Source organism: Geotrypetes seraphini, chromosome 1 (genome assembly GCF_902459505.1).
Source record: "Geotrypetes seraphini chromosome 1, aGeoSer1.1, whole genome shotgun sequence".
In the NCBI taxonomy this organism is placed as follows: domain Eukaryota; kingdom Metazoa; phylum Chordata; class Amphibia; order Gymnophiona; family Dermophiidae; genus Geotrypetes; species Geotrypetes seraphini.
In genome coordinates, this window is record NC_047084.1 from 336188829 (window position 1) to 336207541 (window position 18713).

The 18713-nt window shown below is 42.9% G+C and overlaps 1 protein-coding gene across 11 annotated transcripts in view; it reads right to left on the minus strand.

Moving 5' to 3' along the window:
* The window catches only part of HERC3 (HECT and RLD domain containing E3 ubiquitin protein ligase 3), a 134168-nt gene that overhangs the window by 98281 nt on the left and 17174 nt on the right, over positions 1 to 18713 (minus strand). For all 11 annotated transcript variants that reach the window (XM_033959192.1, XM_033959183.1, XM_033959200.1 and 8 more), the window contains exons 2-3: positions 12578 to 12838; positions 7414 to 7570 (exon numbers count right to left, since the gene is read on the minus strand). In XM_033959192.1, the coding sequence (XP_033815083.1) occupies positions 7414 to 7570; positions 12578 to 12803 (383 nt within the window). In that variant the 5' untranslated portion in view covers positions 12804 to 12838. The remainder of the gene's footprint in view (positions 1 to 7413; positions 7571 to 12577; positions 12839 to 18713) is intronic.

An 18713-nucleotide genomic window follows, 5' to 3' on the forward strand; every position in this document is an offset into this window, starting at 1 on the left:
CAATTTGACACGGACTAGAGGACATGTAATGAAGCTAAGGGGGGACAGGTTCAGGACTAATGTCAGGAAGTTCTGCTTCACTCAGAGAGTGGTTGACACCTGGAATGCCCTCCCAGAGGAGATTATTGCGGAATCGACCGTCCTAGGCTTCAAGAGCAAACTAGATGCATATCTCCTTAAGAGAGGCATATAAAGATATGGTGGACTATAAATTACCACACAATTACAAGCTTCTAGGTTCCAAATACAATTGATATGATGCTAATCCTGAGGGAAAGACCTCAGAAGCCTGCACCCTCCACGGACACGTCAAATTCAGGGGGGGTATCTTCAGCAGGACAGGTTTTCTATCATCGGTCATAAAACCCTCACAAAACTGATTAAATTCAATCAATGGTGTGTTGAGCACTTATACTAATCAGTTGAAAGAGAAAGAAAATCATGCACTTATCTGTATTAACGATAAGAGCCCGACGGGACCCGTTTCGCCAGACTAATGGCTTCGTCGGGGGTTACTTTTTGACAGCTGTAGAGCAAAAAAAGAAAGAACAAGACAAGTGCTAGTCCTCCATTCAAGGCATCCAAACTTCCATACAATTGTCTCAAAACATTTACAGACGAATCAGTACTTACTGCATCCAGTGTGATCACACTTCAAAAAATGGCGCCGGTGGCAGAAAGACGCCACGCATGCGCATTTAAAGCACTCCCGCATCGTGATGTCAACTAGTCTTCTCCGGGCAACATAAAAAAACCGGAGAGGATCAGAAAAAAGAATGCCAGCCTATATTCCCGTTCAGGCCAGTGGGTTTTAAAGCTCCTAACCTGAACGTCCACCTGGCTTCTCTTTGCAACAACCTTGTGTGACGGTCTCCACCCCTCTCATTCCTCATCTCTTGGTCGATGCACATGCATTTTAACTGGTGAAATTCATGAGAGGACTCGAGGCAATGCTCCACAATAGGGGCACTGATCTTTTTCAACTTCAAATTCGATCGATGTTCATACATCCTGGTTTTAAATGGACGTATGGTTTTCCCAATATACAATCTTCCACATGGGCAAATAATGGCATACACAACAAATGTTGAAGTGCATGTCATATGATGTCGTAAATGATAAACCTTCCCATCTGCACTATTCACAAACGTGGACCCTTGCATAGTTATGGCGCAAATGCTGCAAGAGCCACACTTGAAAAAACCCGGGGGTAATGCACTTTTTTCAGCATTCACCGGGCGGTACTGGGAAGGGCTCAAAAGATCTTTTAAATTCATTCCTCTAGTGTATGCAATTCTCAAGGGGATATCCTGGAAGACAGGCAAGGTTTGCATGATCTTCCAATTCTTCTTCAGAATATTCGCAGGAATACTTCCTTGTGCAGTGAATCTCATTACGCACGTTTGAACAACGTCCTTGCTCGCCCTCTCAGTGCTGTCATTCGATTGGAAGATCATGCAAACCTTGCCTGTCTTCCAGGATATCCCCTTGAGAATTGCATACACTAGAGGAATGAATTTAAAAGATCTTTTGAGCCCTTCCCAGTACCGCCCGGTGAATGCTGAAAAAAGTGCATTACCCCCGGGTTTTTTCAAGTGTGGCTCTTGCAGCATTTGCGCCATAACTATGCAAGGGTCCACGTTTGTGAATAGTGCAGATGGGAAGGTTTATCATTTACGACATCATATGACATGCACTTCAACATTTGTTGTGTATGCCATTATTTGCCCATGTGGAAGATTGTATATTGGGAAAACCATACGTCCATTTAAAACCAGGATGTATGAACATCGATCGAATTTGAAGTTGAAAAAGATCAGTGCCCCTATTGTGGAGCATTGCCTCGAGTCCTCTCATGAATTTCACCAGTTAAAATGCATGTGCATCGACCAAGAGATGAGGAATGAGAGGGGTGGAGACCGTCACACAAGGTTGTTGCAAAGAGAAGCCAGGTGGACGTTCAGGTTAGGAGCTTTAAAACCCACTGGCCTGAACGGGAATATAGGCTGGCATTCTTTTTTCTGATCCTCTCCGGTTTTTTTATGTTGCCCGGAGAAGACTAGTTGACATCACGATGCGGGAGTGCTTTAAATGCGCATGCGTGGCGTCTTTCTGCCACCGGCGCCATTTTTTGAAGTGTGATCACACTGGATGCAGTAAGTACTGATTCGTCTGTAAATGTTTTGAGACAATTGTATGGAAGTTTGGATGCCTTGAATGGAGGACTAGCACTTGTCTTGTTCTTTCTTTTTTTGCTCTACAGCTGTCAAAAAGTAACCCCCGACGAAGCCATTAGTCTGGCGAAACGGGTCCCGTCGGGCTCTTATCGTTAATACAGATAAGTGCATGATTTTCTTTCTCTTTCAACTGATTAGTATAAGTGCTCAACACACCATTGATTGAATTTAATCAGTTTTGTGAGGGTTTTATGACCGATGATAGAAAACCTGTCCTGCTGAAGATACCCCCCCTGAATTTGACGTGTCCGTGGAGGGTGCAGGCTTCTGAGGTCTTTCCCTCAGGATTAGCATCATATCAATTGTATTTGGAACCTAGAAGCTTGTAGTTGTGTGGTACATTTCAAGAGGTTCTTAACCAGTATTGTGTGAAGTAGTGAGGGACTATAAATTACGCCAGGTGTACACCTGGCAGGGCCTCCGCGTGTGCGGATCGCCGGACTTGATGGACCGAAGGTCTGATCCGGAGATGGCAGTTCTTATGTTCTTATGACCCCAAATGGAATGAGCTTTGAGAAATTCTGGAACAGGTTTCTTTTGGAAAAGGTATGCTGAAGTGATAGCCTCCTTGATCCAGTGTGCAGTGGTAGCCTTGAAAGAACCATCCCACTTACAAGGACCCACTAAGAGGACAAAAAAGATGATCTGATTTACGAACTCCTGGGTCTGCTAAAAATAAGAACGAAGGACCCTACGATAGTACTGCCCGATTCAGGAAAAAAAATTCAAATCAGCCTATTGAACTGATTTTTCAATTTGATTCGATTTTTTTGCCCAATTGGGTGTTTTTTTTCAATCATCCTGGTGGGTTTATTTTATAGCCTCTTCACCCCCTTTGCCCTCTCCTACCCACACTGGCACTGTGGTCAAAACAAACAAGACTTTTCTACTCTTTCTGTTAAATCCTAGCTCATGTTCACGATCTAACACCAGCTCTGGCAGGATATACATTTCATATCGACATATTGTAATCAAAAAACAGAAAATAAAATTATTTTTTCTACCTTTTGTTGTCTGGTCATTATTCAAACTATGTTGGTCCCAGGCTCTGGTTGCCTTCTGATAATGTAAGCAGCAAATTAATCAGTTCAGTTTTGATTCTTTTCTTGAAGAGAGAAACAGACCCTTCTGTGATCTTTTAAAAAAGGACTCTCTCTTAAATACACCACATAATGCAAGAGGTGTAACATAAGAACATAAGAATTGCCACTGCTGGGTCAGACCAGTGGTCCATCATGCCCAGCAGTCCGCTCACGCGGTGGCCCTCTAGTCAAAAAACAGTGACCTAACTGAGACTAGCCCTATCTGCGTACGCTCTTGTTCACCAGGAACTTGTCTAATTTTGTCTTGAATCCCTGGAGTGTGTTTTTCCCTATGACAGACTCCGGAAGCGCATTCCAATTTTCTACCACTCTCTGGTGAAGAAGAACTTCCTTATGTTCGTACAGAATCTATCCCCTTTCAACTTTAGAGAGTGCCCTCTCATTCTCCCTACCTTGGAGAAGGTAAACAACCTGTCTTTATCTACTAAGTCTATCCCCTTCAGTACCTTGAATGTTTCGATCATGTCCCTTCTCAATCTCTTCTGTTTGAGGGAGAAGAGGCTCAGTTTCTCTAATCTTTCGCTGTACAGCAGCTCCTCCAACTCCTTAACCATCTTAGTCACTCTTCTCTGGACCGTTTCGAGTAGTACCGTGTCTTTCTTCATGTACGGTGACAGTGCTGTACGCAGTACTCCAGATGAGAGCGCACCATGGCCCGATATAGTGACATGATAACCTTCTCCGATCTGTTCATGATCCCCTTCTTTATCATTCCTCGCATTCTGTTCGCCCTTTTCGCCGCCACTGCACATTGTGTGGACGGCTTCATCGACTTCTCGATCATAACTCCCAAGTCCCTTTCCTGGGAGGTCTCTTCAAGTACCACCCCGAACATCCTGTATTCGTGCATGAGATTTTTTGTTACCGACATGCATCACTTTACATTTATTCACGTTGAACCTCATCTGCCATGTCGATGTCCATTCCTCGAGCCTGATTATGTCACGTTGCAGATCTTTGCACATTGCAGGACAGTGACTTTAGTTTTTTTTAAAAAAAAATTTTACCCTGTATTTTAATGCCTGCCATAGTTTCTGCACTATGGTATACAAATTATCTATTTAACTCTCAAATTATGAAACTTCCTATAAGAAAGGCTCAGCAAGGAATGGAGCAGACTCCATTTAATAAGTATCCTATTAAAAACAAGAAATCCCCGAAAATTCATTCATCTCAAATATTGTTTTTCCCTATTTTTTATTTTTAACACTTAACCCGCGAAAGTCCCCTCTCCACTACCCCAGAGTGACTCTAAACTTCCCTTCCCCGGCAGAGGAACTCAATGTAAGGTAATCAATGTTCTTTCTGACTCGGATAAAAATGACAATTCCACTGTCAACACCGCTGCAGCTGGTACCTGTGGCTGCTGGGCTGCAGAGAACAAAGAGCAGCGGCAACAATTCCAAAGTCACCACTCTCAACCCTGGAGGCTCCCTAACTGCAACAGCCTACTTCAGTTGCATTGCAGCCGATACCGTGATGGCTGTTGCATAACACCACCCTTCTCTAAGAGGCACCGCTGGCACCCTCCAAAATACGTAACCACATATTAACCAGATTGCATCTTTCAGTGCATCCCATCATCTCCAAGTGCTCACATCGCAGATACGTCATCGTGTAAAAAAGAAGGAACGTATTTCAAAGGGACATCGTTGCAATCTAACCGAAATAAAGGGAAGGCTGGCAGGAGCCAATGAACAAGGTAGGGCGGTTTATGAAGCGGCTGTGATGAGTGTCTATTTCCTTTCAGAGTGGCGGTGGCGGATATCAGTGGGCCAACCAATATTTTTTACCTAGCTAAGCACTTCCCGACTGAATCGGAAGGCTAATTTTTTTTTTTTTTTAAACGAATCAATTCGAATTGGAAATCGGGCAGTACTAAAGGATAAAGGAATTGAGGGGTACAGATAGGAGTAGCGGTAGGTTATAGGGATAGTCTGGGACCATTGCTCAGGCAATGGGCCTGATGGGCCACCGCGAGAGCGGACCGCTGGGCGAGATGGACCTCTGGTCTGCCTCAGCGGAGGCAACTTCTTACTACCCTACGGACACAACCTGCACAACTGTATCTGCTCTAACAAGCCCTCCCAACTAACCAAGACCAGAAGAACCACAAACTGGTTGACTTGAATGACGAGACCACCTTCGGAAAAAAGGAGGGAACCAGTCACAGCACAACTCACTCCTTTGAGAATTCCAGGAAGAAAGGCCTAAACGAAAGGGCCTGCAGTTCTGAAACATATCTCGCAAAGAAAGGCCACCAAGAAAACCGCCTTAAGAGTAAGGTCCTTCAATGTACAGGTGTCGAGAGGCTCAAACTGAGGACACACGAGTACAGAGAGGACTAGATTGAGATCCCAGGCAGGCACTGGTGACCGGAGCAATTTTGCAGCTCTCAAGAACCAAATCGCATCTGGAGAAGAGGCCAAACGCTTACCACGCAAGAGGCTGCCAACTGAACCTGAAGGGAGGTTCCAAGCAAGGCTTCATGCTAGGCCATCCTGTAGAAACTCCAGGATATGAGGTAAAGCAGCTCAAACCATGCACAGAACACCCCTCTTCAAAAAGACAGCAAACACGGTCACAAGCCCTATAGGTGGAAATTCTCTGAGAACCTATGAAAGTGGATTTTACCTTATCCGAATATCCCTTCTTCCTTAGGTGAGCCCTTTCAACAGCCAAGCTGTAAGGCAAACGGAATTTGGATCGAACACTGGAATGGGACCCCCAAGTCAGAAGATTGGATGAGAGGAGCAGCAGGAGAGAATCCACCACTAGCAGACAAACAAGATCTGCGTACGAGTGCCTGGGCCAGTCCAGAGTCATAAGAATCATGCGACCTGCGTGTCAAGCAACCCGAAGAAGAACTCTGTCCACCAGAGGCCCCAGAGGACAGACATACAGCAGGCCATCTGTCGGCCAAGCTTGCACCAGCACATCAAACCCCTCAGCCTGGCAATTCCTGTGCCAACTGAAGAACCTCGGTGCTTTGGTGTTGACATTCGTTGCCATGAGATCCATGATCTACTGACCCCACAACTGATCAACTAACTTAAAGTCTTCCAGCCCAAGGCACCACGCGCCAGGATCCAGCGAATGACAACTGAGAAAATCCGCTTGGACATTATTCACACTGGCAATGTGGGAAGCAGAGATGTTCCGAAGATGAGCCTCTGCTCATTCTATGAGCAGAGAGATCTCCAGCACCAAATGACTCTTGGTGCCCCCCTGATGACTGACATAATCCGCCGATGTGGCATTGTCTGAGAGGACTTGAACCGACTTGCCCTCCAGCAAGGATTAGAATTCCACCAATGCTAGCTAATGGCTCTGGTCTCCAAAACACTGATTGACCAGGACGCCTCAATAGATGACCAACAGCCCTGAGCCGAACAACTGAGACACTGAGCTCCCCAACCGAGGAAGCTGGTATCCATGATAAGCACTGTCCACTAGGTTGATTGAGATTGGAGCCACTAGCATAGGCTAAGCCGAACTGACTCCCAGAGCAGGACCAGAGAGTCCTGATCGTGAATCTATGGTGACCACCGCCGAAGCGCATAGTGGCCCAAAACAAACCTTAGCGCAGACTGCATAAATCTTACCACTCCACCTGCTGGAGACTGAGAAAAGACCAATTGTAATAGGGACTGTATAGCCAACTTGTAATCAAAAGTTAGTGTCTCAGTCTCCACTTGCTGGCAGAGGAGCGTAAACCCATCTGTTTCTTTGCCAGTCTGGAGGGACGCTAAAGAATGCAGATTTTTCTGTGCAGCAAATATGAAATGTAAAAGGGGCCCTTGTGAGGCCAGGAATAATGTGCTGCACTCATGGGCCTATATCTTGAGGAATATCTATATTTGTGCATCTCACCTCTCAAGGACTCGACTATTCCCCGACTACAATCCCTATAGATATTCTATAAAAAGATGTTGATCAGGAGAATGTCTTACTACAAAGGCACTTCTTAAGGTTGAATACCAGGCAGAAGATTCCACTTCTGCAACCACCTGCAATACTCAAGTTTTCTGTGTACTTTAGATCAAGATGTCGGGAACAGATGAGGTCCTTACCTTGGCACTGCAATAGAATCTTCTGTGGTAGTCAGGCCAAGTTGTCCATTTTCAATGCCCCAGGAAAAGAGCTGTCCCTTGTCGTTGAGTGCCAGGCTGTGAGATTCTCCACAGGCCACATGTACAATGTGCTCCTCTGACAAGGCTTCCACCAGCACTGAAAGACACCCAGGGACAACAGGTGAGAATAGTGCTCCAAGTAAGGAAGGAAAGAAACCACCTGCTGTTCCACATAAATCAAGAGAAATCAAAACCAAACAAAAAACACAAATGGCCTGAAGAACAAGGACAGTTTATCATTATTCAAATGAACAGAAATGGAACGTGTTTCAACAAGTAGTATGCGTCAGGTGTTTGTAAAAATAAGTTAGTTATTCATATATACAAAAAAAAAAAAGCAAGTAATCAAATCATATTCTAATGAATGTATATTTGAAAATCATATCAGACAAGGAAAAATTACGTTACCTTGATGATCTTCTTTCCAGTTTAAGGGTACAGTAGGCTTGACGAGTGGGTTCCTTTACCCCAATCATGATTGCAGATGCAATCATCACATTTTTAACTCTGCCTCCTTGTGTTCTCAGTTCATACCAAAGCAGGAGATAATCCCTAAAAAATGAGAAACAGCAAGGAAGACACTGGGAACTCCAACAATTCTAGTCTTTTCTGCTCTGCAACAAACAACAACAACAACAACAACTAAACCAATGAACAGTTATCAGAAACAATGGTGGAACCAAACAAGATTCCTACAGTACCCGAGTGCAACCAGCATTAACAATTATGCAGCTCCTATACCTTTCCCAAAAAAATTTGTTATAGAGCTACCCGATAACCTTAAAGGCAGGTTTACCTCCACTTGCCAAGGATGGCTAACATTAAAGGATTATCAGAAAGACATCCCCTCAATGGAGAATACCTTTCCTCATATCCAGTAATGCCAAGACTGTCCATTTTCTTTATGTCTATGGCATAGAAACACCAGGAGCCAGACTTCCTAAGGTACCTGAAGGCTGAGACCACTTTTAGTACAAAGAAGGCACTGTGCATACTCCCATCTCTGTAAAACTGAGGAAGGGTTCTTTGAATGATAGAGCCTGGAGCTCCGAAACCCTTCTCATAGAGGCAACAGTCACTAGGGAAAAACTGCCTTGACTATAAGATCCATCGGTTACCCATTCTGGAGAGGTTCATATGGAAATTTACAGCAGGCCCGCAAACCCATATTAAGATTCCACATAGGGAATGGTTGTCATACAGGAGGATGCTGCTGCAATGCTCCCTTCAGGAATCTAGCTACATCCGGATGGGAAGCTAAGGATTCTTTGTCCACTCAGGCTCTAATGCACGAGAGACTGTCTACCTGTATTTTGAAAGTGCCAAAAGCTAGGCCCTTTTCAAGGCAGTCTTGAAGAAAATGACATGAATTCAGATATGGGAGCTGTGTGAAGCTCTTACCTTCTGATCATTCCACCAATGCTGAAAAGTCTAACAGTACTTAGCATAAGCCACTACAGTTGTTATAAAAGGGTAGTTATGAATCCTATGCTATGTGACAAAAGTGTTGGCAGTAAGGGCAGCCTAAGACATTGGTCCCATTGAAGCCTTACTAGATCTGTGTACCATGGCTGACAGCCAACCCAGCACCACTAGAATCACCAACCTGAGATGGGTCACTATTCTTTGAATGATCCAGCTACCATCAGCCATGGGATGAAATACATACAAGCAGCTCTTCTGTTGGCCAAGGCTGGACTAGGGTGTCTACATCAGTGCTTCCTGGCTTGGATTGCCGATGAAATAGCAAAGTACTTTCTTTTTGTCTGTTGATGCTATCAGGTTGATTGCCGGCCTTCCCCAGTGCTTCACAATTTTGTTAGAAACACTCTGGGACAGCTTCTAGGTGGGCTTCTGTCCCAACAAAACAATTGGACCTAATTTTAGCTGAGCACTCCTGGTACCTCCTTGTCTGGTGATGTCTGTCAGTCATCACCATGGCATGGTCCGAGAAGATTGCAACCACTTCACATTCTGGATATTTTTCGAAGGTCTGCAGTGCTAGCCAAATGGCTCTCAGATCCAATCTGTTGATGGACCAGTTCCTCTGAGCTGGGTGACCCTTACAATGACCTCCCCCGACGATCAGATTGGTATCTGTCATCAGTAAAACCCACAAGGAAATGCAGGGAGGTAAGCTCTTAGACAATCTCTGCAAAGAGTCACCAGCGCAGACTTTGGATATTCATAATTTATAACTATTAAAGATAAGATATAAGAATAAAATGAAAACGGAAAGAAAAATTTAAAAAGATAAAAACCAAAATAAAGAACAAAGGATCCAATGACGAGTTGAGGCATAAAGCTGCCCACTATGAGTGAACACTGAGTGGGAAGGTGGCCTTGCTGAGGATCGAGTTGCAATTGTTCTTTAAACTAAGATATGAACGAGGTGTGAAGATATATGGTTTATATACTATATATACACTAGAGTTTGTGATATATTATTGCCTCTTTCTTGGAAATTTAAACAAGTTTAGTGCCTTATTTTGAATTGTTATTTCAGAACATCCCTTACATATTTATTCAGCTATAATAAACATAGATGTACATAAAGGAGTGGTTGGATGAGAATAGGCCGAGATTGAATGTTGACAAAGACAACCTTAATGTTCCTCTCCATGGACCCTCAATGAAATTTGGCTGTTGGAGTCAGTAGTTGAAGTGTCCTCTGAAATTTCTCATCTGGAAGTGATTCTCGATTCTCTGTTGTTGTTCAGACAGCATGCATTTGTGGTGGTGAGAAAGACATACTTTAAGTTGAGGGTATTTGTTTATCAAACTCATCATGTGTACTATATAATCTCCTCAACCATAAAATAGAGTAAGGAAGGTTCTCTTTAAAACGTCTTTTGTGGAAGTTTTCAAAATGTAAAAATTTATTCTTATCGGTAGTTTTTATTATGTGTATATTCTCAACTGCATAATGTTTCTTTAGAGACCCCAATGCTTTCAACAAGCTTTGTCACCAATCTGAGAGGTCTTAGATTACCTAAGGTGAAGATCCATCTTCCAGCTCAGTTTTGTGTAAGGTCTTCAGGACCCTGGGGCCTGTTAGGAAATCTGAAAACCTTTACAGACAATGGGAGGCCGAGTTGGTTGGGGGGGGGAAAGGAGGTAACAGGTAGCATTCACTTTTATACTATAGTGAGACAGATCCTTTGAGGTGGTTTTTTTGTGTCAATTAAAGGACATGCTGGTTCAGGGTTCTTCATCAGGACACATATTTCTCTGAATACCTCAAGGATCACTTGAACTAATAATTACACATCATATCAATAAAGCTCTGGGTGCAGAGACCTTCAAAAATCAAATTTTTGAAGACTCCCTGATTGTCCCCTTAGGCTATAATAGCCTTACTCACTGTGCATATAGTGCCTGCCTGCTTCAGCATAGGAATTCAGCTGGAACAAATAGAGAAGAGATCTGCCTCGTAGATTCGAAGGACAAACCTGGTTTTCGGGGTGCCAATCGGACTGAGGTCAGACTGAGCCTCAACCTCTTGAGAACCTCATTGTGAAAGGGGGGGATGAGCAGCTAGCCCACTATTAATCTCAGACAAAGGCCAAGAAGGAGCCTGCATTCAAATGCCTGACTAAATCAGGGATGCGAGCAGCTATGCAGGAGACAGCCTCCAAGCTATAACAAATAGCAACATGCAAGAGTCTGCATCTTTTCCCAGTCAATGGTACCTACAAGTGAAAACCTCTGGGCACTGTGCCTCCAAACAAATAGAAAAAAAAAACCCAACAATAAACAAAAACAAAATGTAGAGCAGAACAGAAACCTCTCACAGCAACTTGCTTGCAGAAAAACAGAGAGCAGGAACAGTTCCTTGGGAAGGAGGTGGAGTTGAAAGCATGATTGACAGCTCTCTGCAAGCAACTTTTTGGCTCAGATACAAGACCCTACAGTTCAGGACCACTAGACACACTGCACTAGAACACTGGGAAAAATACAACACATGATAAAGATGACTTCTCTCCAAGCTTAATAAAAGCAAAACGGAAAACATATTCTTCTGTATGCTATCATTTGGCTACATGCACTTTGTTGCTTCTCCCCCCCAAAAAAAAAAACAAAACACAAAAAAAAAAACACACCACAAAATAAAACACATTTGGTAGAATATACTTCCAAAGTAGGACATGCAGCACTGGTGGAATCCCAAGCATCAATTCTTCCAGACACATAAAATTCAATATGCAGGTCAGGCCCAGAGGAACTACCACTTACTAGTGTGATCTGTAGAGCAGTGATTCCCAACCCTGTCCTGGAGGAACACCAGGCCAATCGGGTTTTCAGGCTAGCCCTAATGAATATGCATGAGAGAGATTTGCATATGATGGAAGTGATAGGCATGCAAATTTGCTTCATGCATATTCATTAGGGCTAGCCTGAAAACCCAATTGGCCTGGTGTTCCTCCAGGACAGGGTTGGGAACCACTGCTGTAGAGGGCTGCTTTCTACACATTCCTCATTTTGTGCATCAATAGGCTGGTTTTAGGACATTATTGTAACCTAGATTTCCTTCCGTGTCCTTTCCACATCTTCCCTCTTCCAATTGTATGGTTTTAAATTACTGTAAGCTGCTTTGATATACTACTGCCTATACAATATTATATTAACTAACCCATAATTCATATATGGGTGCTTTCACCAGTAGTGGGGCCTGGGAGAGATGCTGTAAACAATGATTTCTCAAACCAGTCCTGGTATATCCTTTATAGTCAGCCTGGTTTTCAAGGCATGAGAGATTTATAAGCAATGAAGCTAGAGTAAGCAAATCTCTCACAAGCATATACAGTTTGGATATCCTGAAAACATAGATTGACTAGGAGGCATGGCATGTTTGACTTGAGGAATTATAAAGGAAGGTTTTGGAGCATCTAAATTATCTGCTTAGGTTTAGGTGCAGGTTTGTACAGATAGTTCTTCAAGGTCAAGAAGCAAGTCTTCTAATGGGAGCTACCTTACTGGGAGAGTTTTCTTCCCTTGTAATCACCCAGCAGTCATCAGAAACAAATGGCAGAAAAATGGACCATAATGAAACAGTTGGCTTCCCTCCAACCCATACATCCCAAAACATTAGGCATGGCTGTACCTGGTTCCAGTCCTTCTTGATCATGACCAAGTTGCCACTTGCTGTTTAGGCCACACGTGTAAAGCTCCCCATCTTCCAGAAGGAAGGCAGAATGATTCCTTCCGCAGGCCACCTCCTTGACCAGTCTCTCTTCAAAGAACCTGCATGCCTGCGGCTCTGTCACAGCCGTAAGAAAGTCACGTCCTAATCCTAGCTGGCCAAAAGCAGAATGGCCCCAGCAGAACATTTTTTCCTCCTAGGGTCTGTCATGCAGCTTTTTTCCTGGAGTTTAAATTAAAAACAAAAAGAAAAAAAAATTAAGTTCACTTACATTAAGCTAACAATTTTCAAAAGATAAAATGTAAGAAAGTTTACTCTGAATCAGGAAAGAGCAGTTTCCCAGCTAGTCTACATATAAGAGAGATAAAAAAAACAGACTACATGCATACTACTACAACAACAACAAAAAAAACAGCCTGTGCCAACTTTATTAATAAGGAAGGAGAAAACGTAAGAATTCTTAAGGAAACAGACCTTGGTGCCTATCAGTCAGAGCACAAGGTTTTAAAATATGCAGATTTTAAAGTTGCCTATTCATATAACATTTTCCAACTATAAGAGACCCTGAAAGTATTAAGAGCAAGCATGGATAAGTGTCTGAAAAAAAAAAAAAATTAAACAAAGTGGTTCCCACATATACAGAGCAAAAATCAAAGACCATAACAGTCCATTCCCATCTTTTTCCTTCTCCCCCTCTTCCACGAGAATGTTCTATTCACAGACAAATTTGGTCTATTTCTTGAACATTGTTTCTTGTGACATTCCATTCTGTCAAAAAAAATTTTCAAACAAGCAGAACAAAAAAGTTCACTGTAGCAGTTGTGTGCACTATTTGGAAAAAAAATGGATATAAAATGTAAATTGTTTAGCTAAAACAGAGCTTGGATTTTGCACAGTATGGCTAGCATGATGGAAAAGCAAAGGGGATGAAACAGTACCCAATACTCCCACAAGTAAGATTACAAGTAGTAGAGGTTTTTAGGAAGGTTCATAGAAGAGCCACTCCAAGTCACATAATAGGTCCCCTTAGCTGCTTTACATACATAAAAACCCAATGATATTCCCTACAAATCTTTTCCAATGCGCTAGTGTTATATTTATGCCAGAGCCATTCAGTCTGCGTTACATGTCTAACAACCCAAGGGTCCCAGAATACCATAGATCAGAATACCATAGATCAAAGTCCCTCCTTGAGGGCCGAATCCAGTCGGGTTTTCAGGATTTCCCCAATGAATATGCATTGAAAGCAGTGCATGCACATAGATCTCATGCATATTCATTGGGGAAATCCTGAAAACCCGACTGGATTCGGCCCTCAAAGAGGGACTTTGGGGACCCCTGCCATAGATGTTCGATATACAACAGAAAGAAGTTTGAAAAGGGGTCATCTTGTCAAGAGAAGCTCTCAAAACCAAATCCTAACAAACGTACCTGATACCTCCCCAAAATGGTAACAAGAGGAAATTCCCAGGAAAAGATGAGAAAATGGTGTACAAGAAAAGTCCAACTTCTACAGATATCTTGTCCGATAAGAATTTCAAAAATGACTGGAGGAAACTGAGGAACAGACAGCTAAAAAAAAGGCACCAAACAGTGATCTGACTAAGCACCCAGAGGAAAAGGGGGGGGGGAGGACATTACCAGATCCAAAGAATAGCCAGCACTATGCATCAGATGATCAGAGTACAGATAAACTGATGCACCCTTAGGCAGCGGAACACTATTTTGTTGGGAGGGGGGCCCAAAAGTGCCACACTAGACCCCCTTCCAAGCCCCCATAATAATAGTACCAATTGTGGCCCCATAATAATAGTACCAATTGTAATATTTCTTCCATTCATTTTTTCATATAGGATACAATATAATCTTATTAACAATACATAATGGTAACCACAAAATTAAACTACACAAAGCACACTGTATGCAGAGAAAATTTTACCTCCCCCCTCCACTAAGCTGCAATAGGGGTTTCACTGCAGCGCACAGCACCAAAGGCCTATTTTACAAACCCACGCTAGTGGCTGCCTGAAGCCCTTTAAATCCCTATGGGCTTCGGGGTCGCTAGTGCGGCTTTGTAAAACAGGCCCTAAATGTTCCGATATTCATAGAATAACTCTGAATGTTGGAGCATTTAGTGCCCCAGGCTGAGGTAGAAACTTCCTACTGTGGCTTAGTAAGAGAGCTTTAATTACTATCATTTACATTATGCTTTTTTCAGAGAGATATCAAGGCAGATGACTTTAACATATGCAATGTCATCTCAGTAACTGCTACAGAAATACAGTATAGACAAATAGCGCTGTGCAACAAACATGCAAGAGACAGTCCCTGTTCAAAGAGTTTACAATTTATGTAAATATGACAGACGTACAGGTCAAAAAGTGATGAAGTGTTGCTGCTGAATTAGACCTATTTCTAAATGACAAATCTCATCAAGTAATCAATGTATATCAGTTTCCTTATATCAAGGCACTGATTTTTTTAAGTCTAACGGAATTGCCTTTAAGTGCTTTTCAGCATGAATGGACAAATTTTGACTCCCAAGAAAATGCAGAATGACAAACATGTTGAAATGCAATCGCTTTTTCATTGTAATGGGAAATCTTTAGTTAAAGCATTAGCAGGTATTATACTTCAAAACCAGTACATTGATATCCTGGGAAGCAGACATACCTTAATAGCTTGTAAAAATAAACTTGTTAATGCAGGGTGCATAATCCTATTAGTATGCCAATCAAAATTTAAAGATGCAAGCTTTAGAGACTATTAATCTTCACTTTAAAGTGCATTATTTTTGAAGAGACCATGGCCGCTAAACCATTTATATATACAGTATATATATACATCAGTGGTCTCAAACTCAAACCCTTTGCAGGGCCACATTTTGGATTTGTAGGTACTTGGAGGGCCTCGGAAAAAATAGTTAATGTCTTATTAAAGAAATGACAAATTTGCATGAGGTAAAACTCTTTATAGATTATAAATCTTTCCTTTTGGCTAAGTCTTAATAATAATATTGTCATTTATAGCTAAAGAGACATATGATCAAGAAACTGTTTTATTTTACTTTTGTGATTATGATAAACATACCGAGGGCCTCAAAATAGTACCTGGCGGGGCCGCGTGTTTAAGACCACTGATATATATATATATATATATTTTTTTTTTAAAGCTATTTTTAACCAATGACTCATCTCTCCAACTACTGTGCTTTCTTTAAAAAAGAAAACAGAACATAAAAATGTTAAATGTGGCTTTAAATAGCCAACAAAGAATAAATTAATATGCTACACCCTCCCCCTGCTCTAGTCCAGATTCACCTCACCTCATCTACATCTTAACATACCCAAGCAGGGCACATTTCAGGAGCACTAAAGCACATTAATAACCTGTCTCACATTTAGCCCGTACCCCTCCCTTCACTATGACAACTTCACACTGTGAAAATTAGAGAGATTATTCCTCATCATCTATCATGCCTTTTCACAGGGCTGGTGCTAGAGAGTTACTAATCTAATCTAATCTAAACCTTAAGTTTATATACCGCATCATCTCCATGAGTATGGAGCTTGACACGGTTTACAAGAACTTAAAATAGTAGGTAGAGAAGAAGAAAAAGGATTACATGAACTTATGTGAAGAAGGGGGGAGAAAAAAAAAGGGGGGGGAAGGATAGAGTTACAATTTGCTGAAAAGCCAGGTTTTCAGTTGTTTGCGGAATAACTGAAGGGAGCTCAGGTTCCACAACGGGGAGGTGAGGTCGTTCCAAAGACCTGTGATTTTGAAGAGAAGGGATTTTCCCAGTTTGCCTGCAAAGTGGATGCCGCGTAGGGAGGGGAAGGCTAGTTTATACCTTTGGGCAGTTCTGGAGGAGTCGGGACTGGAGGAGTTGAAAGACAGTGGGATAAGAGGAGGGAGGATGCCATGAATGATCTTAAAAGCCAGGCAGGAACATTTGAAATGGATTCTGGAGATTATTGGGAGCCAGTGAACATAAGAACATAAGCAATGCCTCTGCTGGGTCAGACCTGAGGTCCATCATGCCCAGCAGTCCGCTCACGCGGCGGCCCAACAGGTCCAGGACCTGTGCAGTAATCCTCTATTTATACCCCTCTATCCCCTTTTCCAGCAGGAAATTGTCCAATCCTTTCTTAAACCCCTGTACTGTACTCTGCCCTATTACTCCCTCTGGAAGCGCATTCCAGGTGTCCACCACTCGTTGGGTAAAGAAGAACTTCCTAGCATTCGTTTTAAATCTGTCCCCTTTCAACTTTTCCAAGTGTCCTCTTGTTCTTTTATTTTTCGAAAGTTTGAAGAATCTGTCCTTCTCTACTCTCTCTATGCCCTTCATGATCTTATAAGTCTCTATCATATCCCCTCTAAGTCTCCTCTTCTCCAGGGAAAAGAGACCCAGTTTCTCCAATCTCTCAGCATATGAGAGGTTTTCCATCCCTTTTATCAAGCGTGTCGCTCTCCTCTGAACCCTCTCGAGTAACGCCATATCCTTCCTAAGGTACGGAGACCAATATTGGACGCAGTATTCCAGATGCGGGCGCACCATCGCCTGATACAATGGCAGGATAACTTCTTTTGTCCTTGTTGTAATACCCTTCTTGATTATGCCTAGCATTCTATTTGCTTTCTTAGCGGCTGTTGCGCACTGTGCCGTCGGCTTCATTGTCATGTCCACCATTACCCCCAAGTCCCTTTCTTGGTTGCTCTCATTCAATAATATCCCTCCCATCGTATAGTTGTACCTCGGGTTTCTGTTTCCAACATGCAATACTTTACATTTCTCAACGTTGAACTTCATCTGCCATCTCGCCGCCCATTCCCCCAATTTATTCAAGTCCCTTTGCAATTCTTCGCATTCCTCTTTAGTCCCAGCTCCACTAAATAGTTTTGTATCGTCCGCAAATTTTATTATCTCACACTTCGTGCAAGTTTGGCAAGGAGTGGGGAGGCATGGTCAGATTTGCGTTTTGAGAAGATCAGTTTGGCTGCAGTATTCTGGATTAGCTGGAGTCTTAGAAGACTAGTGTTCCAAACCTCATTCTGCCCCTCCCCCCTGTACAGTTACTGCTGTCTTCATCATTGCTAAATTTGCCTTTACCTGTGGCAGTGACAGCAATACTGTTCCTCCCCCCACCCCTCTCCAGTTCTGGCTGACATTTACTATCCAAATTGCAGTCTCCCACTTGCCAAGAACTAGGGTTGCCAACTTTTCAGAAAAGTTAAGCATAGTGGCGACAGCAGTGCATATTTTAGCACTTGTAAAACTACACTAGGATGGGTGGGGTGTGTGCAAGAGGTTGTGCTCATCAACCCCCATTGAACCACAGCTCTTCTGCCTCGACAGAATTCCTATCTGTCCTCTCCCCTAACAATAGAAACATAGAAACATAGAAAAAGACGGCAGATAAGGGCCGCGGCCCATCTAGTCTGCCCACCCCAATGACCCTCCCCTATTAGGTTCCAGCAGTTAGGGCATTTCCCCATAGAGCAGTGGTCTCAAACTCAAACCCTTTGCAGGGCCACATTTTGGATTTGTAGGTACTTGGGAGTGCCTCAGAAAAAATAGTTACACTTCTCCCTCGGTATTCGCGGGAGATACGGACAGAGCCGGACTGCGAAGTGTGAAAAACCGCGAATAACTTCTTGTCCGGCTCTGACCCGCCCCTGCCTCCCTCCAGCCTTCCCCCCGGCATCCCGGCCTTACCTAGTGGTCTAGCAGGCTTTCAGGGCAGCAGCGAACTTCCTACGCTCCTGCCCCGTGCAGATCACCAATAGGAAAGACTGCTGTGAGTTCCCGTAGTCTCTTGAGACTACGACAGGAGCTCACGGCAGCCATTTCCTATTGGCGATCTACACAGGGCAGGGGCATATGGTTTATTTATCTTTACACATCCAGGGGGGTGGGGGGTTGGAGGGAGGGGAATAAATATTGATAGTGATATTTGGGTAACTTTATTCGTATTGTATATTAGGATATATTATATTATTATATGGAGGAAAATGAAATTATTGAATGATATTTATGTTACCTATATAGATAATAGTGGAATATCTTTTGTTCTTTCATTTGTATGACACTGTT